Source organism: Paramormyrops kingsleyae, chromosome 11 (genome assembly GCF_048594095.1).
Source record: "Paramormyrops kingsleyae isolate MSU_618 chromosome 11, PKINGS_0.4, whole genome shotgun sequence".
Classification (NCBI taxonomy): domain Eukaryota; kingdom Metazoa; phylum Chordata; class Actinopteri; order Osteoglossiformes; family Mormyridae; genus Paramormyrops; species Paramormyrops kingsleyae.
Genome location: NC_132807.1, coordinates 20,177,866 through 20,205,145, shown reverse-complemented (window position 1 = coordinate 20,205,145; position 27,280 = coordinate 20,177,866). Strand labels below are relative to the sequence as shown.

The following is a 27,280-nucleotide window of genomic DNA, read 5'->3' as shown; positions in this document are numbered from 1 at the left end:
TCCCTCCTGAACCCAGGCCAAAGGGGTAGGAGGCTTTGGCAGGGTCCCGCCATTGCCGATTCGCCCGTTTGTCGAGCCCTGGTCCATCCTGTCAGCGCCGGTGGGGGTCACATTAGCGCCGGAGCACGTCGGCACAGTGATGGCGCCGATGTTCATTTGGCAGGACGGGAGGAGCTGTCAGAACGCAGCACGGCAGGGCCGAAGGGTTAGCACGTCGCACGGAGTTACCAGCACGTGCCTGGGATCACAGATGTGTTCACTCTGGTGTGTGTGTCTGTGTGTGTGTGTGGGGGTGTGTGTGTGTATATATATATATGTATCTGAATGTATGTGATAAAAACCTGTTATTTTGACCTTGTGGGGACATTTTTTCAGTCCCCACAAGGGGACCTCAATTTCATAAAAATCGGTGACTGCAATCAAAAAACAAAAGACTTGTATTTCGTTTGGTTAGGATATTGTATTTTGTTTGGTTACTTATGGTTAGGGTTAGGGTTAGGGTTACGGCTGGGTAGGGCTTACAGTTGTCATAGCTGCGGTTAGGGTTATGCCCGTAAAAATGAACAATGATATACATACCTAATCTGTGTGTGTGTGCATGTGTATCTGTGTGTGTGTGTGTGTGTGTGTGGTTCTATGTGTGTGCAGTTACCTGGTAATGTGTTTTCCTCTATTGTTCTGTTCCTGTACATGATGTTGTCCTGCATTTCTGTGTGCCTGTTTACTCATAGTTTTATGCCTCTGTGAGCCTTTTTCCCTTGTTTGTGTTTCTGTTCCTGTATGCGATATTGTCCTGCATTTCTGTCTGCCTGTTTACTCATGGTTTTATGTCTCTGAGCCTTTTCCCCCTATATGTATGTTCCTGTATGCGATATTGTCCTGCATTTCTGTCTGTCTGTTTACTCTTGGTTTTATGTCTCTGTGAGCCTTTTCCCCCTCTGTGTGTTTGTGTTCCTCTACGTGATGCTGTCCTGCATTTCTCTGTGCCTGTTTACTCGTGGTTTTACGGCCCTGTGTATGTACATGCCTCTGTTTGTGTTTTTCTCTGTAAGTACATTTCCCACACCCAGGCCTGTCCTTGTGTGATCCTTCACTGTGACGCCAGGTTGGTTATTCTCAGATCTCCCTTGTTTCCACTGTCATTCCTGTAATATTAACGAAGAGAACTCAGCCATAGTTCAGCTCCGGTGCACCGTGTCAGCATTAATAAAAGATCTGTTTTAAAGTAGTGCTTTTTAAATGATTTAGTCATTCGTTAGCCTCGTGGCAGGCTCAGCTGTCTCTGACACCCCAGACTCCCCTCGCAAAGGCTCGAGATCAGCATGTGCCCCCCTTATTAGTGCCCCTAGCAGGCCAAACGGCTTTTTTACACAATAAGAAACTTCTGGGTGTCGAACAGGCCAGGGCAGTGGGGTTGTTGATTGGAAGGCTGACAGTGTTGCTTCGTTTTTGTTGGACCTATGGCCCAAATTAGACAAAGGAACTATAGACAGTAACAAACCCAAGGCTAATCTGCTGTAGAGCCAAGAAGAAAATGGCATTTGTAATTGAAAACATCCGTCTATTCCTTCAGTTCTCCATCTGTCCGTCCATCCATCCATCGTTCTTATAACTGCTTATCCTGTTCAAGGTTGGGGAACCCTACAATGGCAACGTTGCGTGGGTAAATTTCACTGGGGAGATTAGCATAGTCGCTAAATGGCCACTCCCCACGCTGGGCATGGCGCCCTCAGAGAGGGGCTGATGTAAGGCCCCCCCTGTGCAGCCTGTCAGCACCCATGATTTAAATCTCCCTGCCTAATGATCCACACTTCACGTCACGTCAACAGCGGCAGGATCTGCTTACGCCGTTTTCCTGATGATTTAATAAACGATTGGTTAAAGAGGGTATCCTTATGGGATGGGGGGGGGGGTCTTCGGGGATTGATAAATCTCATTTGCATTGCTGCTGCTCCCCCCCCCCTCTGGAGATCCCACTCTGCCTTGGCAATGGGAAAATGGGAAGCTTGGGAAGTACGATTAGCAGAGTCTGTATGTGATGGGGCATAGCCTGACTCTCATGGGTCTCGCATGTTCAGACTGAAGGGGGCGCCACAAACGCTGCCCCCTGTCCGTCCCCCTTCCGCTGACCCCTCCCTTTATCACCCACGGCAGCACGTCCCAGACACCTGGCTCAGCCTACGTTCTTCCGTGGATGTGTCAGCATCTCTCCTCCAGTCCATCTGCAGCAGTTTCACCATGACGACGTACACTGACCCACCGTGACACATTCACCCACTCTCCTGTCTGCTCTGCCCCACACATTTCTCATTCACACATACTCTATGCACACCCGCATGTGTTCCTGGATATCTGCCCCCCCTCCTGTCCTAGCCCCCTCTGACCTCCGAGCGGCCCTTCCCATCACAGAAACAGCATCCCAGCCAGCTGAACCACACACCACCTCCGTTTGGGGCTTGTGAGATCGCTGTCCCAACTACCCGGACTCCTCTGCGCCTCTTTCTCAGACTATCAATCCGATCGCATGGGTGACAGTAATGCTGTGCGCTGAACCAGGTGACTTTGCTGTGGAAAGGGGCACCTGACGATGCAGATCACGTCCTGAATGATCACAAAAAATGATGACAAAGTCATGTGATGTGTGTCAACAAAGCCCTGGATGGGCAGTGCCTTGTGGGTTCCTGCCCTCAATAGACTCCAAACCCACCTCAATGCATGATGGATGGATGGATGGAGTACTATCTTATTTGTGACAGATTGTGAATGGTTAGGCTCAGCCTCCTAATCAAATAAAATCTTTTAATATCGAAATACTATTGTTTTCCAGGTAAATAATCAATAGCGTTTAGTCGTGGTTAATTACTCAGTCGCTCATTACTCTTAATGAAATTCGATCCTGTATCCTTTTGTGGTCTCCCCCGTAATTTATCAGCAACAAACTGCCGGACATTTGTCTCAGGGACTGGTTGGCTCACATCGATTTGCTGGGCAGTCGGGAGACTTTGCGTTTGTGGATGCATGGAGAATAAGTTTTCATGATTAGTCTTCCTATTCTGCTGCTGAGTTTAATCCGCGACGATCAGCCTGGCTTTCTGCCCCCCCCCCCCCTCTCTCTCTCTCTCTCTCTCTCTCTCTCTCTTTCTCTATCTCTCTCTCTATCTATCTCTCTCTCTCTCTCCCCTCATTCGCTCATTGCCTCTCTCCAAAGCCTGTTGGGATGTTAATGGCGGCCATGCTGTCTGGAGTGAGGATCTGACTCACGTGTGTCACCCTGTCACTTTGATCCCCCACCCCCCCAAAAAAAGGATTATAAATAGTTAATAATAAAGGAATCAGTGTCACGCTTCTGTGAATGTAGACAGGGAATTTCCACCCGGGATCAGCCATGAGTGAGAAGCCGTTTTTACACGGTGTGGAAACGGGATTGGGAGTTGGCGTCGGAGCGTGGAGGTCTGCCAGAGGCCGGCTTGAGAAGCTGCCTGTCTTCGGCGCGTTAGCGTGGCAGCCGCGGGGTGACGATCCGGTCAGCGCTGGCTTTGGCGATTCTACATCCTCCTCTCCGCGGATCCGTCTCCGGATTCCCGTCATGATTCTAAGTGCGGTTTCTCCACGGAATAATGTATTTAAATCAGGAAAGGAATTTGTTACCCAGTCCTGTTACATTTCCCAAATCTCAACTTTTGCGCAGACTTCATTCGTTTTTTTAATTAGGACACTTGTTCCAGTGCTTCTTTATTGTGAGTGGGAGTTTTATTTAATTCACCTGCCAGTATTTTCAGGTCATGTGCTGTCAGGACGCCTTGTTCGACACTTAAATTAAGGATGCTGTGTTGATGTTATACTTCCGTACATCTTACCGCTAACGTTTCTGTCAGGTTAATTACAGTAATAAAGGGTTTTAAGAGGGGGCGTCGATCGGGCTCCTCTGCGCACGCATCTGTCTCTGTCTCGCTCTGCTCTCTCCTTATCTCGCCATCTCGTTTATCTTCATTCCCAGCCTGGCAAAGGTGACAGGCAGCGATCAGGGTGTGCGGCGGATCGGGCTCGGCGCTCCCCGCTTACGCGTTAATCGCGCTGGGGGGGGGACGTGCTGTCCAGCTCCCGATCTCGGGATCGCCGGCCGTCTCTCTCTCCTCATCTTATTAGAGGGCCTGCGGGTCCCTCACCTACACTGGCATGATTCACGATGTGCCTTTAATCTCTGTCAAGCGATTCCCAGCGCGTTGAAAGATTTAATTATCGCGTCCTACGTCTCATTTTCCCCATAACAACACGGCACGCTTCGGCTCTATTGCTTGGGAGATGCTGTGGGTATCGTCCTCCCCTTGGATCTTCTTTATCCTATTTACCGCAGGTCAACGCTGCAAACTGACAACAAAATTACGTGGCGGTTACGTGAAATTAATGCCGCTGCATTACATAAGTTATATCGAATTGTTTCACTGTCCGTTCATCCATTTGCTGTTCTGTTTATCCAGCTGAGCATTTCAGTACCGCGATTAGATGTTCTTCTATATTTTTTTCTTTTGCCATGGGCTGTTTCACAGCTAACAGTGTTACACCTGCTCATGTACACAGTTTGATGTTCAGCAGTACAGCACAGTTTCTGTGTGGTGTAATGTGACAGATCCAGCTATCTTTAACCGTGGTAATATACCACTCCATTGTTCTGAGTATTTAAACTTTATTAATCTATTTATTTATTTGTTTATGACTATAACAGTGGTCATAAAAGCCAGAGTAATTCCAGTGCCTTTTGAAACGACGCCATTTTAGCAGAATTTTCAACAAGAATGAAACAATGTAAAATTTGTACTGTAAAATTGGTCAAGTTTTGTACTGAAAACTGAACAAGCAAATTCAGCCAAGTGTCTTAAGTGTGAAACATAACGATCGTCCCAGTTTTGTGTCTGTTGTTGCGATTCATGTGTAAGCACAGAGGCGACCAGAAGCTGCTAATCAAGGGGAAGTGCGTTCCCTGATCCCACGCGTGGGTCTAATGCCCGGTCCCACCTCCCCTACATGCCTTACCCTCCTCATTCCTGAGCAGATGCCGCGTTACCCCAAGCACCTTGCGAATGCTATGGGGCGGGGCGGGGGGGGGGGGGGGGGGGGGGGAATCAGCTCTCGGACGTTTCCTTGTTCTGCTAATCCAGAAAAGAAAGAAAGATCCTTTGCTCCTTTCCGCGATGCTGAGGTCAGGCCACGCGAATGTTTCTGTCTCTGAGTGAGGGGTGCAGAGGCTTGTCATATTGATTAAACGCCATCAGCACCTTCCTCATAGAACACGATGGAGGGAATGGGGTCAAATCCCTGTTCACCAGAGTGGGGGCGGGGGGGTTCGGAGGGGGGGGGCGGCTCTCTGACAGCTAGGTGTCTATATCCTGCACACAACCCCACCCCACGGCTGAGTTTGCACTCTGTAGGCTTGCTGCATCAGAACCATGGTGTTAAGTAATGTCAAATCTGCGGTGTTGGGGGAGGGGGGGGGGGAGCAGGCGGTGCTGATTCTGTGTAACCGTCAGACAGACGCCCTCCACTGGGTTCCCAAATTCTTCTCCCTCGGTTCTCTCCCTAATCCCCTCCGTCAGTGTAAATGCGACCGGATTTGTGGAGTTTTGGATGTAGTTGCCCGATTTCAATAGGTTTTCTAAACCCCACCCCCCCGCACCTTGAGCCAGCAGTACTGTAAATCTGCAAGTCTGCTGCGTAATATCATTAATGTGTGCCTGACTGTGGCCAAAAGAGCGGCATTTCTGGTCATATTTTTAAAACCCTAACGCACTCTCAGCAGACGATGCTCAAACGCACTAGGGCTCAGAGCTGCTGTATCATCATCTGATATCACTTTGGAGCTTTCCAGTCAAGAGCTTTTAATTATGTAGGAATAATTCTCTAATCACTGAAAAATGGCGCCAATTGTAGCCAAAACTAGTAGACTTTTTAATTATTCATGGAGGAGCAGAAGAAAAATATTGAAAGCAAAGGAGTGTTTGAAAAACAACATTTGTGAAGATGTTATAGGGGAATTATTTCCATACGATGGCAATATAAAATTATGCAGGTTTCAAAAAATGGGAGGAGCTGTTTTTTAGACAAATGATGTATAATACTGCAGAATACCGCCAACTTTTCCTTGTCTGATTAGAACAAGGATACCTTATTCATGGTGGGGAGATCGGACAGCTTTGTTATTTCCCATCTTGCTCTCTGTGAGAGACACAGACACCCATAAATATAGGTGAGAGGAAGCTTTGGGGTCAGAGTGGCGCTGGTCAGAGCTTCAGTGGCTGCCTGTCATCTGATGGGTTGACTGGCATTGGGTCAGAACACAAAGTCAGTCAATACAAGTTGGAGTTAAAAGTTCAAGGGTTCCAATGGTGATACACCAACCAAGGGATTCAAACCGATGACCTTCCGAACACCGATCCCAAATTCGCTACTCACCGCCACTGTGGGCCATCAAACAGAAGGGCGTAGGAACCCTCCGGCCCCGTGGCTTGTACCTGTGATGATTGTTCTCCCCCCTCAGGACCCCCACCACTGACTTACAGGATCGTCAGCAGCTTGAGCTATGGCTCTCCTGGACCATTTCTGCATGGTGGGGGGGTCAGTGTTCGATCATGGTTTGATGTTGGTGCTCCGTAGCAGCTGAAGGACCAGCAGAACACCACCGCCCCCCCCCCCCCCCCCCAGTACATCTCCCCCTTCCCTTTTTGGCCAGACGTCCCATTTAACGGCTCGCAGACTGATCGCCAGTCGCTGGCGTCCCCGTGACGACGCAGCTGTTGAACCTTTGGGAGAGGCGGTGTGTGTTTATTAAGGAAAGCTGTCGTCCGTGCGAGCGAGCGAGCGACTGAGCAGTCTGTAAGAATACGCCAGTCTTCTCCCCGCTCAGAAAATCACATCAAAGGCCTTCTCTGTTTCTTTTCCCCGTCCATGATGATCGGGCCGCCGTCGGCTTTGTGTGACTGTAAAATGACGTCTTTGTGGTTTGTTTAAAGCTATTTTTTATCTCATGAATTTGTAGAAAAGCCACTGGGCGGTATTATACAGCCCCCCCCCCCCCCCCCCCAGTGCTCAGTGCTGCCTCTGCTGGTGGAAAAAAGCCATTACAGCCCAAAGTGTTAAAGTTGTTGTTGTGAGTGAGACATCTGCTCTCTGTATGGCTCATTACGAGGCCTGACTGGAGGCAGGAAATGATTGCATTAAGGTCAAGATTTTGGGGATTTCTGCTAAGCCATCCTGCCCGGATTTGAAAGAACCATTATGTGCAGTATTATCATTACTCAGGCATCGTGAAGGATGGATTGACATTTAACTGATTTAGCAGACACTTTTATCTAAAGTGATGTGCACTTTTGAGAAAGCAGGGTCAGTCTGGACCAATTGGGGCTTAAGGGCCTTACTCAAGGGCCCAGTGGTCAAATTACTCTGCTGACCTTAGGATTTGAAACAATGCCCTTCTGATTTTAGGGATAGAATTCTAACCCGCTGAGCCACACGGCTCCCCATATTGTAGTAGACTGAGCTGCCACACCTGCGTCCGTTCACACATCAACATGGCCTCCCTGTTTATACGCACAGTGGCTGCCCATCCTGACGGATTTCCAGCGGAGGGATACGCTGTGGGGCTTCGTCCCTCCCCAGTCCAAGCGCGAGCTGCGGTTCCCCATCACCCTCCACCTTGGGGACTACAACCTGGATGGCTTCCCGGATGCCCTGGCTGTCCTGAGGAACACCAGCGGAAGGTGAGTGCACGACCCGCGGCCCGGGCCACCATCTTCTCACTTCCTGTCTAAACGTGTAGAACAATATAGGATCATCAAGTTCTCGCCAAGCTAGTCCCACCTCCTCCCTGATAATCCCCCGGCAGTCTACTATTGCGTATTAATATATCGTCACATTACTTTTTGTTACTGTCCGCACCCAGAGTGTTAAGGTTCAGGTGTCGGTCCAGTTCCATGTGCAGGCCCCCAACTCTCCCCTGTGCTGTGTGGAGGTCACCCCCCTACCCCCACCTTAACCACACTCAGCAGTTTGTAGCACGACACCGGCGCTACCTCCAGAGCCAGAGTTTAAGACCCGACCAGCTGATTGACAAACAGCGGGGGAGGGGAACTAGGTGGTCAGTCTCCTTGAACTGGCCCCAGGTCAGTAGCGTGAAGGGGCTTTACCTCCTTCAGCTGCGTACATGCTGCAATCTAAGTGTAAACGTGAATCGTGCCCTTCAGACCGGGAAGACTCTCGTTAACCTTTCTTTGAACCCTGCTAGGTTGCTAAATCTGATTTCAGAACAGGCCCCTACGTGTCTCCCTCAGCCTGTTGCTAGGGGGGATTCTTGGAATTTTTAAAGTGCATTACATGTGCCATAATTGATACAGAGGGGCCAACCTTATCATTTGCCAGTAATATGGATTGAATCAGCAAGTGACAGGGGAGGGGGCACTCTGAGAGCCAATCAGCTTTCAACTGGGGCCAGTGCCCTTGTGGCCCCACCCCTTTGTACACTACTGCCTGCTGCTCTCGCTATCTTACCCACAAGTGACAGTCTTCACACACACCTGAAGTGCTTAGAAAATATTTGCCATAAGATGTGAGCTCTTCCTTCCTCCAACTCATCCACCACTCACCCCCTCCCCAACCTCCCTCTTAATGTACACTGGCCCTATTTATTTACGAGTAACACCTCGTGGTATTAAAGCCGTTCTCCCTGTCTCCGTCTTCGGAGCGGCTGATTACAGGTTCACCTCGCAGGGGCCGCCAGGTGTGCTGCGGCTCATGAGTTCTGTTTTAGCGTGAAATTGCAGCGCTATTCACGCGCTGTGTGGAAACTGCGAGTGTGTGGCCAATGAAATGCCAGTTAAATGACGATTAAATGATAATTAAAAGATATTATGTCATCCACTATATCTAATAACAATACTAATGAACTGTAATTTACGTTAAGGAGACTCAGAGGACTCACAGCAGGTGCTTGGTACAGAGTACTGTCTCAGAGCAGAGTACTGTCTTGCTTCAGAGTACAGTCTTGTTGTAGAGTACTGTCATGCTGCAGAGTACTGTTGTGGAGTACTATCTTTTTGATTACTGTGTTGTTGTAGAGTACTGGCTACGTGCAGATTCCTGTCTTGGTGTAAATTAAGGCTGGTTCATACTTCTCCGCACACGTACTAGCAGACATGTACGCTCAAACATTACGGTCCCCAGTCTAGGGTTGGGGATCGTCAGAAAGGAAAGGGAAAGGGTTAGGGGAGGATGAGACAACCAGGGAATGGGAAAAGGGAACACAAGACACAAAGGGATCTTTCTTTTGGTATTTTTGTATTTTATTCACAGACACTTCACAGACAGTAGGTAGAACAGACTTCGGGAGTGACAAAGGCCAAAATAACAAACAAAACACCGCTACCGTACGAACCCCAATCTAAACTAATCCTAAGTGAGATAACAAAACACAAACGAAACAATACTAGCTCCTAGCTCCCTAACAAAACACCAAGTAGAAACAAAAAGGCAGCCATTCCTTCTTCACCTAACAGACATATACAGCAAACACACGGTATCTGAAGGGGCAAAGAGAGCAGTCAGGAGCTGAGTGAGGGTTCAAAACCAGAAGATAAATAAACCAAAGGCAAAGGTACAAAAGCGGTGAAGTCAGAAACTGAAAAAGCAAAGCAGTCAATCAGAAAAAGCAAACCAACGCAGCAAGAGCAAAAGACAGAGCATGAGCAAGAGCTCCAGCTAGATGCGATCAGCAGGCTGTATCCTCGTCGACTGGAACACAGGGTCAGAGGTCAGAGGTCAGAGGGCGGAAGGGTGTGGCTGGAAACCGGGAGGCGGACTGAAGCAGCAGCTGGCGAGTGGAGCTTGGGACTGAAGACTGATGTGTCCTGTACACACCTCCAGAACTCTTATGGCACGTAAAACAGACCCATTTGACGTTATTGTGAACCTCCGCAAACAAATGCCCGATTCACTCCAAATTTGTGTCTGTGCACCAGGATGCACACAGCTATGGACACACTGTGCATGATCAATTCACTTTTGATGAGCATTGGGGTAGTTTGCAACGCCTACAGACTATTTACAAAGTAATAAAACTATTACATACATGTAATTGTGTGTGCGTGTGAGTGCAGACTTGTCTCGAATCGAGAATCTCACAACAGCCAGCTGACCAAAGTGCTGGGTCTCTGAATTTGTAAAACATAGAGAAAGTGACACAAACCTCACTGCTGTGGTGTGTGTGCGGGGAATGCCAGAATAATAATTGATATTATTATCATTAAGATAAATACAACACAAATACAATTCATGTGCAAAGTACGCGGCTTGACCGGAGAACTATGAACGTTTCTGTGTACACATATGCAGAGTGGATACACGAGTGTTGCGTTTGTGCGGAGAAGTATGAACTAGCCTTTACTGTCTTGTTGCAGAGTACTGTCTTGGTGCAGAATACTATCTTGCTATAGAGTACCTTCTTGCTGCAGAGTGTTGTCTTGTTGGAGAGCGCAGTCTTGATACAAAATACAGTCTTGGTACAAAGTCCTTCGAAATTTCTTTGATTAAATACCACAGAATTAGATGATACGGCATATTATAAACAATATTTGTAGTTAGGATATAAAGGAGAGGGAATAAAAGAACAAGGGCCAATGATGATAAACCTAAAAGCCAATCCCAGCATCCACAATACAGACTAATGCTATTCCTTCTGCTTTCCTTGGGCGTTAGTCTGTCACTGTTTGTTAAATATGTTAAAATGCTTCAGTTAATTTTGCATGTCTGTAAGTATGTTCTGTTTTCAGTGGTCTTGTGGAGAGTGATGTTTGTGGGTGTGAGGCGTGTCGCCGGAGTCTTTTACCCCACGACCAGGACATTCACACCCCCTTCTTCGCGGACCACATTTACCGTAATCTCGAAGTTTTCTGCCGTGACCTCATATACAGATGAATACTGCACCCTACTTAGGTTGTGTTAGCCGTAACCCAGTCTTTTTGTGAGGTGACCTCATATATGGGTGAATATGGCTCCCCACTTCAGTCACATTTGCTGTAACCCCCATCATTTTGTGGGTTGACCTCGTATACGGGTGAATACGACACCCACTTCGGTGGCATTTGCTGTGGCCTTGTCATCCTCGCCATGTCCACATGGGCTGTGAGCAGATCCATCTACGCTTCCTCTTCCTGTCTTGTCGTGGTGACTATGAATGGGTCACATGACCTGTTTTCTTGCTGTTACCATTTTTATTGGTTTCCTGGGTGACACACTGCTCATTGCACGACACTGAACGTCATGGGGGTCCCCCCCCCCGTGTCAGTCTGTGAGCCCCCCCTTGGGGTAGCCATGTGGAAGCCCACATTAAAAAACACAGCATCTCACTCACGCCTAAATTTATTTTCTTGTTTATCCGCCTGTGCTGGTTTATTTATTTTTTTCTGTTCTGAAGTCGATATTCCACAGTCTCGCTGGGGTCATGCTCTCGCTTGGGGTTTGTTTGCGGTGACATTTTCTAAGGCGTGATGAATAGTGAGGCTGCGGGGGTGGGGGTTTCGTTGGGGGGGGGGGGCATATTCAGCCAGATAAAGGTCTGTTGTAGTTTTTGGCCCACAGCAGCTCAGGCATGTGCACCCCCACTCCCCCACCACACGGTGTGTTCCAGGGTATACACATGCCCACACACACACATACACACACCGCGTGGCTGGAACATGTCTCAATAGAGCCAAAACATAAAACAGCCCCCAAACTCCCCGCTGATCCACCTGACTTTTGATAGAAAGCTACTATAAAGGAAACTGCTCCCTGTCTGTCTGTCTGACTGACTCTCTGTCACTCTGTCTTTCTGTCTGATTGTCTCTCTGTCTGTCTCTTTGTCTCTGTCTGTCTGTCTGTCTGTCTGACTGACTCTCTGTCTCTCTCTGTCTTTCTGACTGTCTCTCTGTCTGTCTCTGTCTCTCTCTGTCTTTCTGTCTGACTGTCTCTCTGTCTGTCTCTTTGTCTCTGTCTGTCTATTTGTCTGTCTGTCTGTCTGTCTGTCTGTCTGGCTCTCTGTCACTCTGTCTCAATCTGTCTGTCTGTCTGTTTCTCTGTCTGACTTTCTGTCCGTCTGTCTATCTGACTGACTCTCTGTCTGTCGGTCTGGATTTGTGTCTCTCTGTCTGTCTATCAATGAGAAGCAAAGGGTGGGTGTCTGTATCTGGGGTCTGGCAGTTACTTGATGGTCTTGCTGGGACTGACCCCATGTCGGCTCGGGAGAACATTGTGACTGCGGGGGGTATGAGGGTGGCTGTTATTAATCTGACAGGCTGGACTGAGATGCCCGCCCCCGCGTGCCCCTGCTCATTTTGCACAGTACAGACCCCCCGCCCCCCCAACAGCAGTGAGCCTTAAGGCCTCAGCCATGCCGCCTGTTTGTTGTGTTCCTCCTGCCCCCCCGAACCCCCAAACTGCCTTGTCGTGTCACATAAAGCTGCTCTCGCCATGTTATTCACTGAGGTTGTGTCAGAGGCAGACCGGTAGAGGGGGGGTTTACGTCCCTTCGGAAGGATCACGTACCCATTCTCGAGTTGCGTGAAGCTGAACCACATGATGTCTAAAAGACTCTCATTGGTCCATCTATCTATCCGGATGCCGGTTAACTTAGACCCCCAGTATGGTTACGTACCCGTTTTGTTGGTGTGGCCCATAGTGTGTTTGACGCCATGAACCATCAAAAATGCCCCCTGCAGCTGATCTGTCCCGCTGCTTCTAATCTGGAGTGATCTAAGTAGATCTCATCCTCAGCGTCACTGAGCCACGGTTATCTGAGCTTAGTCTCGCGCATCTTTAGGTTTGGGGGTCACCTTGATGGCTTCCCAGAATCACTCTGGGCCTAATTTCCCCTGCGAGTAAGAGCTGAGATGCGGGTGAAAGGGTGATGCCTTTGTGGACCTTCTGCTACCCTTCCTCCCAACAGACATATAGCCAGCTGTTCCACATCACTTCAGAGAATACTGCTGTACAGTATCAGCTGCAATACCATCATTCGCCTCTAGGAGCCTCTCTGTCGACCCCCCCATCTGTACATTTAGCGAGAGGCATTATTATTATTATAATTATTGTTTCAGAAAAATTTGTTGAAACTTCCATAACTGAACACAGTTATTTATTGATTTTTTTTTCCCCGAAAGTTGTAATGCTCGTCACTGCAGCACAGCAGTAATTCTTCTCCTGGGATTCGCCGTTCGGGTTAATCGCAGCCGCATCTCCTTAACTGCCCTGCCACCTCCTGTCTCTGGTAGCATAGCGCATCTTTGCCGCGTGGTTTTAATCCCCGCTCGTCATCTTTGGATTTAGTTACGAGCAATTCGATTCCAGCAGCTCCAGCAAAAAGATCAAATCAAAAAATAAATGATCAGTGCACTTTAATAAAAGTGTCGTGGTCAATTTGTCACGTAACTGCAAACAGGGTCCCTGTCCTTGTGGTGCTTGTTTTTGGGCAGCTCAATTAAGCTATCTAAAATGAAGTGCTTATTTGTAATAATAAATCGAGCACTTACATCAGTGCTTAAATAGAGGAGCAGTACCTGGATCCTCACATTTCAACCTTGAGCTTCTGAGCATTTTTCCAGGGGGAGCAAGAGGCTTTGTTTTGGTGAATCACTGCAATGGTGCTTTCTCTTTGTCGATTCCTCACCGCAGCAACCTGGATAAGGACATTTAAATGTAAAAAAGATCCTCTCCCTTCTCCCAACACGCTGCTGGATTGATGAGAGCTAGTATCCAGATCTTTCCGTTTCGTATATCAAAGTCACTCTTGACCCCAGATAGAGATTTTCTCGATGGTGGGGATGTGGTAATCTCTCTCTGTCCACTTACTTTGAGAGCCTGTACTGTGTGACTGCTGGTTGCACTGCAGAAATAAACAAGCTAATTTTGGGTGGGAAATCGTTCATATATGGGTCAGATCTGCCTGCTTTACTTTTCTGTTAAAATTTTGATACCGGGGCATCTGCCCAAACGATTTGATATGAATAGCAGTGATACTGAACTCCACTTTAACACGTATCAAATATTGTACTAAATTCGACGCTTACTAAGACTTGGTCCTTCTGGCTCTGCAGGGCATGCTGGGATGCATCTGCTTAAAAGCGCAAACCGCGTGAGGAAAAGCTTGCGCGCATTAGGGGGGTTCGTTTTTCTGCATCCATGAATCGCTGAGGGTAGCTGGGCCTCCTGTGGTTCCTGGGCTAGACCCCATACCTCCGCCCCCCTTGGGTGGAGACCTTGTTAATTGTGAGACATAGCTTGTCTCACCCCCACCCCACTATAAATCTGAAATAAAAATGAGCAAACGGCCACTCTGTCGGCACCTGTCGATTCCCTCCCTTCTTTCTCTCCTTTCGTCTTATCTCCCTTTCTCTCCCAGTCTTGCTCTCACGCTGGGCCCACTGCATGTGAAACGTGTTACGGTTGTTATAGTTACCGTGCCGTTACACCCCCCCCCCCCCCATCCCCTAGCACATCGTGGGAGCTTCCAGATTTCCATTAGCGACCGCTAATAGAGCTTGTCATGGAAAGCTGTCGGGCTGCGTGGCGGAGAGCCGTCCCGGCTCAGCGGCAGGTGTATGCCGCAGAACCCCCTTCCCCACCAAGGGTGACGGGCATCGGCTGCGAACAAAATCCCGCCTCCCCGAACATCAAAATCTTCGCTAATGCTTTAGCCACCACATGTGTTCTCGGAGGAGCAGCGACGGGTGCAGCTAATGGCGGCGATCCTATCCTCTCACCCATCCTCATCTGGCATGTCGGTCGCTTTGATGATATACACAATGGGCTCTCAGTTATCCCATCATGCAAAGCAGGGTCGCTTCTGAAATGACTGGGGAACAAATGAGCTGGCCAGCCTCAGCTAGGCTCCTCCCAGTGAGGGGGGATGGATCCAGTTAGCATGAGAGAGGCGGGCTCCCTGCAGATGGTGTGAAAAGCGCTCCCCCCTTCCGGCTCCTCTCCGCTGCCCAATTTGCTATCTCCTGATGGAGGTCAGCCATTATCTATCCCATTCCTTTTTACGGAGACGCTTGCCTCCCATCCTGAGACACCTGCTCTCCCGGACCCCTGGGATCCCCTGGGATTCAGGAGCATAAATGTCGTCCCCAGGAGGCACGAGCCCCGGTCACGTGGCTGAAAGGCAAGGAGGGATGCAAAAGGGGGAGAGTGGGATTACACAAGGGAGCCAGTTATGGTGTGCGTTGAGGAGCCTTGAGGTTTCAAAAGGCAGGAATGAAGAGAAAGTGGGAATTAAACAGAGGATGGAGCAGACAGCGCCCCCTCATGGAGCGGAGGACATCTTTACTCCTTTACTACCCGAGAGCCATTTCGTTTAGTGAATAAAGGTTCATTAATTAGGGCCTAATATCAGAGTAACCTGGGTGTAAGTTCCCCCCACCCCGCCCAGTCTGGTTTACCAAACCCACAGCCTGGAATAACCTTGTCCTTCCTGTCTGGCAGGCCTCCTCTTCCAGGACCCCGGCGGCTACCCTCTGCGCCGTGTTTGTTTGCCCGTCTTGAAACCTCAGTGAGGTAGAGCGCCGTTGCTAGGCGATGCGTCTCGCGGCACATGCATCCGTCTACTCGCGTGTGTGTGCGTGCGTAGCCGGCAACAGCCTCCTTTTCTCAGGGATTGGCACACTTCCCGCTATTTTCCTAGCCGTATGGAGTTGCCAGGCCAACTGTAGACGCACATCTGCGAGGAGCTTGCCCTGGCCCTGCCTCCCCACCGCTCTCACCACCCAGAAATACCTCCTATCCTCAGACGTGTTCCTGCTCTGATTTCCAAGAGGCACCAACCACTGGGTGCCGGCCATCATCTGTATCTGATTGTCCAGGCCTTCAGCGGAGGGATAGACGTTTCTGATTTCAAGCATTCGCCAGGGGGCACTCTCCATGAGGGGATGCCGGGGTTCTCTGCGCCTCCCTTCATTTACAGTCCGCTTGTGGAGCCTATCGTCAGAGGCAGCTCGAGCGGGCTGAACTGCCCCAGCGCCGTGTCCGCCTCCCCAGCGTACCGGTGAATGCCCACCCCCGCCCAGGTCACTGAGGTCTGGGGTCTAAAGTGGCCAATTAGCGTCCAGCCCCTGACTGCGTTGACACAGCAGGACATAGTTGTGGCTTCAACCAGCAGAGAGAGAACGAGAGAGAGAAGAGGAATAAGAAACAGAGGGAGAGAGAAAGAGGAGACAGAATGGGCCGTAATAATGCCGCCGTGGTTAGATCCCATCGGACACACGTACACCTCCTCCGTGCTTCCAGTATTAATAACAAGATGCTGCAGGCTCCCCTAGGGGTAAACTGCAGGGGGCGCTGTTTACGGCTTACTGTGAGAGCACCCTCGGCCCGGGGGTGTGTGTGTGTGTGTGTGTGTGTGTGTGTGCGTGTAGGTAATTGTACCCATGTGTGTGTGTCTGTGTGCACATGCCAAGCTTTTTTGGCATGCCACGCCTTTACTACGTTCACGCATGCATTTAACCTCTCGGCCCACGCCCCCCCCCCCCCTACCCCGGAGACACGTCCGCACCTCGAGACGGACGGAAGGGAGTCACATTCACGGCTTCCGTCCGTGGCCGTCTAACCACTCCGGGGGTCATTGCTGAAGCACCGAGCCATCAGACACTGTCAGAAACAACCAGAGGGGGGGTAGGCAGGAGCAGCGTCCCCCCCCACCCCCCGGCACGTGCTTGCAAACAGAGAAGGTAGCTTGTGAGCCCATCCAGCTGTGGTCCAGTCCATCGCGATGTCCTCAACGTGCTCGTACCCTCAGCTGCCGGGGCCCAGGGCTGTGAGCCGCCCCCGAGTGGCGCCCCCCCCCCCCGCAGTGATCCCGACGCGACCTTCCCGGGCAATTCAATTTCAGGTCAACAGCTTCTGAAGGCCACAGGTGCCCGGGGTGAATTGGGAGGGGGGGTATGATGGGCTTTTCTTCTGCAATCTTCTCTTTCACCTTCCAGCACCCCCCCCCCCTCCCCCATGCCTGGCGTGTGCGGTGTGGTGAGAATGCGGATGCTTCATGCTGTTTCTAATTCGGTGCTGGGGCTTTAATCAGAGCAGTGCAGGATCTGAAGAGGTGGCCATGATTTCCTCTAGTCGGGAATGGAGCCGGCAGGAGGGGGACATGGGAGAACAAATGGCCAGGAGCATGCCTCTCGTGTTCTGGAATGGGCCGTCTTTGCAGATCCGCTTCCTGTAACCCGACGGGGTCTGTTTTACTGCAGAGTGATGGTTAGGGAGCTGGAGACTAAGGGGGAAATTATATTAATCTGCGTTTAATAGCACTGAGGCAATATCCAGCTGCTAGGTCTTTATTGTAAGTGATGGCCTGCATTCCTGGTCAGATTCCTCGTGATATCAGGGGTCTTTGTGTTGCTCTTGCCTTTCTGTGTTCATGATGTGTCCCTCCCTCCCTTCCCCCGTTTCATGCCCCAGCAGGAGGGAGGTCATTCTCCTGTGCTGGTCTACTCTCCTCGCCTGTCTGTGTTCACTATGTGTCCCCCGTTTCATATCCCAGCAGGAGTGGGATCTTTCTCACGTGTTGGTCTTTGCTCCCCGCCTTTCTCTGTTCATGACGTGTCCCATTCTCCCCCCGTCTCAGGACCCAGCAGGCGGGGGTCTTTTTCGCTCGATGGTCTTTACTCCCCACCCTTCTGTGTTCATGACGTGTCCCTTTGTCCCCCAGTCTCAGGACCCAGCAGGCCTTCCTCCTGGAGAACGTGCCATGCGATAATGCCAGCTGCCGGGCCGCGGGTCGGGCCTTCCGGATCCACTCGGACCTTGGCGCTGTGGGCGGGGCCGCCGCTGTGGCAACCTTCTTCGACATCTACGAGGATGTGAGTGGCGCCCCCTTCTGCCGCACCCCTGAGTAGCTGCGGCCCGCACGCTCTGGCAGCCTGATGAAGGGCTGCTCCATACGCCTTAACAGGGGGGCCGTAATCAGACAAGCGGCGCCTTAATTAATGAGAGCGCACTGGCCACTCAGGGCTCAAAGCTTTGGCTGCTTTCTGGTACTTTCTGCACCAGGGGATCTATGTCAGAAAGCAGTGGGTTAGGGAGGGTCAGCACAAATATCAGCTAGATTGGCTGTTAGCGGCAGGGCGTTTCCTGCTGAGTGGCACAGCTGTGGCAGTGTGAGGTAATCGTCAACCCCCACTCCCCCCCCGGGCAATCTGCTGGGGTGATTCTAGGATTTTGTTAAGGTGAGGGACATCATAGGAGCTGTAATTCATACACAGGAGCCAAACTCACCTGGAGCCAAAGATATGATTTTAATTGGTGACTGACAGGGGAAGGTGCACACCGGGGGCCAGTCAGCTTTCAGCTGGGGCCCCTGTTGCCCCGCCTCTGTTCATGCCCCTATGTGGATTGTGGACGGCCCGCAGATATCAACCTCACTGCTTATTTACCTGAAAGAGTGATCTGTCCCTAGTAGAGTGAAGTTTGAGTTCTTCATCCCCCCCCCCCTTATAGTTCTGGTAGTTCTGCTAATAACCATATGAAAGTCTGTCACAATTATGTATTGGCGCTCTAATGAAAAGATCTTTTTTTAGTCCATTAGAAAGATTTAATGGCCTTTTCTGGGGGAAAGGCTGGGGGGTGGGGTAAAAGCGTCGTGCTCATCTCCTTATGGTGCAGATTTATTCTGATTTCCCATTTGCAGGGAATATTAGACATGATTGTGCTCAGCCGAGAGGAAGACAAAGGCGAGCTCACCATCTCTGCTCTCAAAAACAACTTTGAGGCCGACGCCTACTTTGTTAAAGTCATCGGTGAGTTGGTGACCTTCTCTTTCTCTCTTTATCTCTCTCATGCCATATTTTTCTGGGTAATCCAGGTTAGCTGCAGCTGTTTAAAATAACCAAGCGTTGTGAGCCTGCGACCCTAACCACTATGCCACCTGCTGTTCATTTTTATATTTTTATTTTGCTTGTCCTTTTTGAGGTTCCACACAGGTATAAATGTTTAAATCAACCACTGTGCCTACTTCTGCCGATAATGGGGAAAAAAATAAATATCCATTCATCTACCCGTCCTTCTAACCTCTCATCCTAATTGGGGTCTTGGGGGACTTGGAGCCTTTCCCAAACCACAAAGGACACAAGGCAGGGTTACGCCCTGGACAGGATTCACAAATAAACATAATTTTCATAATGCTGTTCATTTTCGGTACAGCACAATTATAATTTTTATTTATAATTATAATTATATGAACAGTAATAGTATAGCTGGTAATAATAATTACCTCACTATGCCCATCTGCAGTGTGTCATTGCGTACAGTAGTTAATTTTCCAGAAGCAGTTCAGATGAAGTGCCATGTTCTGCTATATTCTGGGGTGACTCTGGCTTATCGGGAACTCCAAAGATGAGTCTGGCCCCTCAGGGACTCCTGGGGTGACTCTGGTCCATTACGGACTCCTGGGGTAACTCTGGCCCATTACAGGCTCTTGGGGTGACTCTGGTCCATAATGGACTCCCAGGATGACTCTGGCCCATCGGGGACTCCCAGGGCAACTCAGGCCCATCGAGGACTCCCGGGGTGACTCTGGCCCATCGGGGACTCCCGGGGTGATTCTGGCCCATCGGGGACTCCCAGGATGACTCTGGCCCATCGGGGACTCCCAGGGCAACTCAGGCCCATCGAGGACTCCCGGGGTGACTCTGGCCCATCGGGGACTCCCGGGGTGACTCTGGCCCATCGGGGACTCCCGGGGTGACTCTGGCCCATCGGGGACTCCCGGGGTGACTCTGGCCCATCGGGGACTCCCGGGGTGACTCTGGCCCCTCAGGGACTCCTGGGGTGACTCTGGTCCATTACGGGCTCTCAGGGTGACTCTGGTCCATTAGGGACTCCCAGGGTGACTCAGACCCATCGGGGACTCCCGGGGTGACTCTGGTCCATCGGAGACTCGCCGGGTGATTCTATCCCCTCAGGGACTCCTGGGGTGACTCTGGCCCATCGGAGACTCGCCGGGTGATTCTATCCCATCAGGGACTCCTGGGGTGACTCTGGTCCATTACAGGCTCTTGGGCTGCTCCTAGCCTTTAATAAAAGATGTCCACCACCCAGCCCCCCCGCAACTTCGCTTCCCTCATATTGGACAGTGATCAGAGCTGTGACCGTCATCTTCTCACAATGGTTTCCTCAGCTGCTCCTCATGAAGATCCTGCTGCCTGGAGGCAGGGAGATGGTATTATCATGTAGATGAAGATCTTGTGGAGTTTGCCATTCAACAGCAGGCTCTGTGATGGAGATTTTGTGATGCACTGGAAATGGAGCCTTTGTGCCTGTATGCATGCTCTGCGCAGACATGTGCCTGTATGCGTGCTCTGCGCATGCACACATGAGCATTGGTGTGTATTTATGTCTCTGTGTGACCTGCTGTGCAGTTTTCAGCGTTGCTGAGGAGTAAGGAGGCCAGAGGCCACCCCCGCACCTCAGAAAGACCTTGTCCTTTTCCTCACCCCCCCAGAAAAGAAAAATCTCCCCGCCCCCCCCATTCCACAAGAGCTTAAAAGTCTCATATATTGACTTTATTTATTTCTAATAGCAAGGTGACATGTTGAACTCTGTAAAAAACACCCAGGGATTTCTGCATAATGACGTTCCGGGTGTCAGTCACCGCTGTGCAGTCTGTCCCCAGAGCATTTATGGAGGAGAATACCACGGTATTGACTTCACCTCCGAGCCCTTCCCAGGATGAACGTTTCATGAGATGTTGGGGATGCGGGGAGACCCATCTGAAGGATGACTAATCCCCCCCCCCCCGAGATCTTGGGACACACCCTCTCCTGTGATCAGGCTATTCTCTGTTAGCCGTAAACCTGACCAGGGCTGCTTGTTTTTTTTTATTTTGTTAACTCAAACTGACATTTTAACTAATAGATGTAATAAAGAGGAAATTTACTGGGGAGCAGTTCAGCACACAGGAGTGTGTGTGTGTGTGTGTGGGGGGGGGGGGCTCCCTTCCCATGCCTGGGGGCTAGGCTGTACAGTACATGTGTGTGTATGTTTTAGAGCAGGCCGGTATATTGAATGTTTGTGGTATATCAATATAATTTCCAAAACAAGTTATAGGGTGACACAGTAATGTTTATATCGATACACTTTTATTGTGCGTTAAAATCAGGTGTCTACTAAAGATCATGAATATAGACCAATAGAATTCCTTCTTGGCTGTAAGTACCGTGACAGCTGTAGCCGTGATGATGCACAGATCCTAGTATTCTTAGCTAAAGTCAAAGCATGCAGTTAGTGTTTCACAGGGAATTTGAGGGGAAAGGTGAGGAGACATTGTTACATCTCACCTGTGGTTTCAATTAAAAACTGGACATTTAGGGCACTTCGTAGAAAATACCGTGCATCAGAAAAATGATCACGATATTGTATTTGGTCCATATCACCATATCGCCCTAGCATGTATGTGAATAGTGTTTGTTTGTGTGTGAGTGCTTGTGTGTGTGTGTGCGCGTGCGTGTGCATGTGGCTGCGTGTCTGTGTGTGTCTGCATGCGTCTGTGTATGTATGTGTAGGTGTGTATGTCATTGTGTCTCGGTGTGTGTGTCTATGATTGTGTATGTGTGTGTGTGTGTGTGTGTGTGTGTGTGTGTGTGTCCTATTGCATTATAAAAAGGTGGCTATATCACGCCATCACAGACACCCTCACGTTGAGCTCATCCTAACACTTGAAGGGCTGCTGCTGATTCCACATCTCTGGCTGACCCCTGGCAGGTCATGTGAACCAGCCTTCGGCACAGTGATGGTGGAGGGGGGGGGCGCGGTAGCAAGGAGCAGCTTCGTTTGCCATGGGGGTCAGGCTTAATGCTCAAAGGAAACCCCAAGACGAGAAGATGCAGAAATAAAACACAATCCTGCGTGTGCTGCCCCCTTTACTGATTGCCACTTAATGGCAGTTCTGTGGCCCTTCCTGGGGGCCTCAGCCCCAGCTTCCTGTATCCAGCGTCTGGAATCCAGAAAAGAATCCGCTGTCTGATCTGCTCCTATCGCATTTATTAACTAACCAGGTGGACAGGCAGAAATGTGGTCCATCCAATGGGCGGTGAGATATTTTTGAGCCAATTATCTTGGCATTAATATAGGCCTGATGGTTACTGGAGGTGGAAGTTTCAGAAGTAGAGGATAATGGTTAAAGCAAAGCTACATTCACCGAGCTGGGTTTCCTGCCAGTACACCGCACGTGTCCCTCTGCATGTGAGGGCTTGGGGGGAGGGAACAGACAAGAGAATCCCTGTCAGCAATCAGGCACGTTTAGCGGCTTGGCTGAGTGTGCTGCCAATGGAGAGCACACATCCCAGGCAGAACCGGGCGCCCAATGGCGCCGATTGTTCTCCTTCTCCGTTATGCGGATTCTAATTACCCCCGATTGAGGAACATCTGCAGACCCGCTGCCATCCACAGCGCCCTCTCTCCGGCTCGCCACGCCGCTTCCGTCATCTGACTTTGACGAAATTATCACCTTTCAAAGGGCCTCATCTATTAAGCAGCTCCCAGATGCTGCGGTTGGGAACGGCAGGCCGGGGCGGAGGGCGTGGACTTTGGTTTCTCAGCTTGCCCGCAATGCGTGCTGGGATGCATTCCTGTGTGCATGGATGCCAGCAGAACATCATCACACCCGGCTCTCCATCCTGACCCTGTCATGGTCACTGCAGGTCGTTTAGGTTATGGTAACACAGGACGGAAATCTGTCAGTTGCTGTTCCTCCTCAGACAGTGGCTCAGCACTGATAACCTCCAGGCAGCAGGGGGCGTAGCGGCTGAGGAACTGGACCGATGATGAATAAGAGGTGCCATACTTTGGCTAAAGTCCCTGTTTTGTAAACAAGCTAAATGTGCTGCGTCTGACTGTTGCCATCGCATTTTTTTAGCGGATGCTTTTCTCCAAAGTGACTTACAAGTAATAATCTTAATTCTCAATAATAGCATAATAATGGAATTGCGGGATAGACCTTGAGACTTCCTGTTTGGAAGCCAGCAACACTAATCAGTGAGCTGCCGCCACGGGCTACACTGCTTGGCTTGGGTAGTGCATCATCCCCAGGGGCGGGGGCCCCCCGATTTGGGGCGATTTAGATGATGTTGCCCCCCTCTCTTCCCTATCTTCATTTCTCTCCTTTCAGGGGTTGCAGATTATCTGATACGGGTCGCAGCATAGAGACCTGTTTTCTGCGTCCCAGGGAGCCCAAAGAGAGTGGGGGGGGGGCACTTCGGAGTGACCAGATTATCACTCCTCGGGGTTGCCCAGCGATGCGCCGCCATTAGCCGCCGCACAACCCAGAGCCGCATATCGAGGCTCCAGTGGGGATGCGGACCCATCCAGACATGGCAGAGGCGCGCCGTGCCAACAGCCAGTCCAGACTGGACATAGTACAGACACGAGCAGCCCCCCCGCCACTGGCTGCCGTCCAGGCAAACCTGTCCGCAGAGCTTATCAGACATGGATTTGTGCCACCAACTTTCTGGCACTTGACGGCCGCACGTTTGATTACCGCCGGCACAGAAATGAAAGAAGCAAATCGGCTTTTTTTCCTTTCTGACTTTTTATCTGTGTAGCAGAAGGACCAACAGAAAATTCAGTGTGGAAAATGGGTAAACATCCAAAGGAAGAAGAAGGTATTTTTATAGGGCAGCTGAGAATAGCATGCTGTTCTCTCTGAAGTGAAGCTTTAATAAATATAAACGGCTAGACGAGCTGACCTGAGGTCGGTCCACTCCCCGGACGCCCGCGAGAATGACGGTGTGGCGTTTCCATCTCCTTCCTCCGCGTGCCGGTCCATGTGATGTGTCACGCCCATGGTCCTCTCATACGGGGCGTCCGCCAAGCCAACAGAACAGTAACCGACGTCCGAGTCATTTCTGCTCGATTTTGGTCGGAGCCTCAATAAATAAATGAATAAACAATACCGTGCTGAGGTGCCCTCCTGACATTCTGGAACTTTCCACCCACCTACTCGACCAAGCCTGCCAGGACGGTAGTGTAGCACCGATTCTGGTGGGATTTTAGATGTAACCTGCGTAAGAAAAGACCCTCTGGCTCCTAGAGCTCACCCCCCCCCCCCCCCCCCCCGTTGCCAGTTATCCTGCAGTCCTCCCGTCTTGGAGTAGGCCATTTCAGCACATGATCTCCTCTTGTCGACGCTGGAGTGCTCCGATAGAGAGCAGGCTGCTTTATTCTCCGTCCCAGCCTGTGAACACAGCATTGTCCTGTTCCAGGCCCGATTGGTGACACGTGCCACACCCCCTGTTTGCGGCTCTGTGACGCGCAGCGCGGAGTGTGGGTGACTCCATGCCTCATCCCAGGGCTCCAGTGATGGTGACGTGTGTGTGACAGACTGTCTCTCTGTACAGCCTGTGGCTGACTGCCGTCGTCACTCGAGAGCCCATCTGTCTGAGTGCAAGAGCGTTGACTCACAGGGACCGTGCGTTTGGGGCAGGCCTGTCTGTCTCTCTGTGCGACCGTGTATCTCCTGTGTATGCGTGCACGTACACTACACCTGACAGCGTCTGGTTGCGTTCGTGCGAGCCTCTGCGTGCACACAGTTGTTAGTATTCACCACAGAGTAGCTGTGTAGGCAGCCCGACTCAACTGTCTGTGACAGCCGAAGGAAGTTTCCGTGGCCTTCTGAATGCAGTTGCTCTGATCTTCCTTTAAGCTGGAGTCCAGGCTGCACTGCAGACCAAGGTCAGGACTGCTGTCTATGGTCAGGAGGATTAGCCGAACCAGAATTTGGACTTCCTGCACTGTCCAGGGCCCTGCAGGAAACTATGCACAGAGATCTGTGTATCCAGTGCACATGCTGAGCCTGGGAATATGGCATCATTTGTGGTCTTAATTTTGGGGTCGAACTCTGGCCTTAGATATGGGCTAGGGTCTGGGATAGGACTCCGGCCTTAGATGTGGACTAGGGTCTGGGATAGGACTCTGGCCTTTGATGTGGACTAGGGTCTGGGATAGGACTCTGGCCTTAGATGTGGACTAGGGTCTGAGATAAGACTCTGGCCTTTGATGTGGACTAGGGTCTGGGATAGGACTCTGGCCTTTGATGTGGACTAGGGTCTGGGATAGGACTCTGGCCTTAGATGTGGACTAGGGTCTGGGATAGGACTCTGGTCTTAGATGTGGACTAGGGTCTGAGATAGGACTCTGGCCTTAGATGTGGACTAGGGTCTGGGATAGGACTCCGGCCTTAGATGTGGACTAGGGTCTGGGATAGGACTCTGGTCTTAGATGTGGACTAGGGTCTGGGATAGGACTCTGGCCTTAGATGTGAACTAGGGTCTGAGATAGGACTCCGGCCTTAGATGTGGACTAGGGTCTGGGATAGGACTCTGGCCTTTGATGTGGACTAGGGTCTGGGATAGGACTCTGGCCTTTGATGTGGACTAGGGTCTGGGATAGGACTCCGGCCTTAGATGTGGACTAGGGTCTGGGATAGGACTCTGGCCTTTGATGTGGACTAGGGTCTGGGATAGGACTCTGGCCTTTGATGTGGACTAGGGTCTGGGATAGGACTCCGGCCTTAGATGTGGACTAGGGTCTGGGATAGGACTCTGGCCTTAGATGTGGAGATGTGGACTAAGGTCTTGGTTCAGACTCAGTCTGGGCTGAATTCTGAGGCTTTATAATCTCATGTTCATGTTTGACAGCACTTGGAGGTTAACTATCGTGGGTGCTCGTCACAGCTTAATTAAAGTCATTACAGGAATTATCACTGGGGTGGTGCCGGCTCTCAGGACAGGGGGCACGGGGTACTCTGCATGGTCCCTGTCCCACCCTGAGGGCACTCTCACCAGCAAGAGCAGCGGCCTCAAGCGATGCTCTCACTACGTGATACCAGGCACCTCGTCCCTCAGCAGTGCCTCACTGTGATTGGACGGTAAATGGGAACGTGATCTGACTGAAAGGTTGCTAGTTCAGAGCTCGCTGGGGGGTTGGGGGTACTGATTAGGGCGTCTGGCTGAGGAAATGGGGAAGTCAGATGGCTTACTTTCTTTTTATTATCGATCTACCCTGGGTGTAGTACAATCTATAATAAAAAGAGCATATGCTGTCTGAGTTTGGGTGCAATTTTTGTTACTTAGACTTTTAGTAATGATTAAATGTTTAGGCAAATCCAAAACATACCATCATGTAAAAGCCATTAGGCCCTACCTAGGCATGTAAACACACACACACACACACACAGCATCTGTCATCTTCCCATCTATCAGCCGTGAAGGACAGCGGTCCACCCTGGCCACCTCCACGTCTGACCAACGGACTCAGTGCCGAGTTCACAGTGGACTCCATCTCGGAGGGAATCCATCTACGCGTGAAGGGAAATCGAAGGAGCTGACGGGGCAGACTCACTGATGCCCACGTCTCTATTTCCCAACGTATGATTTATTAGCTTATTGGGCCGCTGTATGCAAAGAGTCTTGCTGTTGCACTCATTTATACATCTGCACAGCTTGCCGGAGCTCAGCGCCGCCGACGCACCTGTAAAGGAAGTGGTTCTTCAGCAAAAGATCAGCACGGTCCCGGGGACGGGTCCGACTGGGCCGCGTGGGCGGGCTGCTGGTGATTCTGGGCTGTTTTCCCGCTGTTCCAAAACGCAAGGAGGCCGTCTATCCACGGTCTGTACTGCACACGCACCCCTTGACTGTGTGCCCATGTCTGTGACTGCAAAAAGTCTAGAAACCTCATTACTGTCACAACCATCAGCTCATCGTCAACTGACAGTCTTAAAGGAGCCAATCAGTATGCAAATGGTAATTCCTCTCGCTGCTGATTAAGGATTAATTATCTCTCCGTGCTACGTGCCGGCGGTTCCGTGTGGCGGAGATGGAAGCGGCCGGCTTTGCCGTGTGATCAGAGATGCTGTCTTTCTGGTCTGATATTAATAACACTGCAGACTGTTTACCTGAGTCCTCTGTTCCCAAAAAGCCTCCTTGTTTGTTGATGATATCTGCTGTAATGGTGCTGGTTCACTGTTGGTTTTTTCTCGAATCTGTACCATTTCTGGGACTGCCGCGTAACACTCTGTTGCTCTGTAAACCTGCGCTAGACACAGTCGCTGTGCCACTTCCAGGGCGTTACGCTGTCAGTGACCCTAGAGGAATGGAGTGCTGGGGGAGGGGCCATCTCCCAAGGTCAGAGGTCAGGCTGTCTGTCTCACACACCCCGCCCCATCAGGTCAAACCCGCTTTCTTCACCTTCACCATCAGTTCTCCTTCCTGTGTGT

At 50.6% G+C, this 27,280-nt stretch overlaps 1 protein-coding gene across 1 annotated transcript in view; it reads left to right on the top strand.

Annotated features, from left to right (window-relative positions):
• Positions 1 to 27,280, top strand: part of itfg1 (integrin alpha FG-GAP repeat containing 1) — an 83,605-nt gene that overhangs the window by 32,395 nt on the left and 23,930 nt on the right. Inside the window, exons 10-12 of the mRNA XM_072718233.1 lie at positions 7,588 to 7,751; positions 17,723 to 17,873; positions 18,701 to 18,809. Of these exons, the coding sequence (XP_072574334.1) occupies positions 7,588 to 7,751; positions 17,723 to 17,873; positions 18,701 to 18,809 (424 nt within the window). The remainder of the gene's footprint in view (positions 1 to 7,587; positions 7,752 to 17,722; positions 17,874 to 18,700; positions 18,810 to 27,280) is intronic.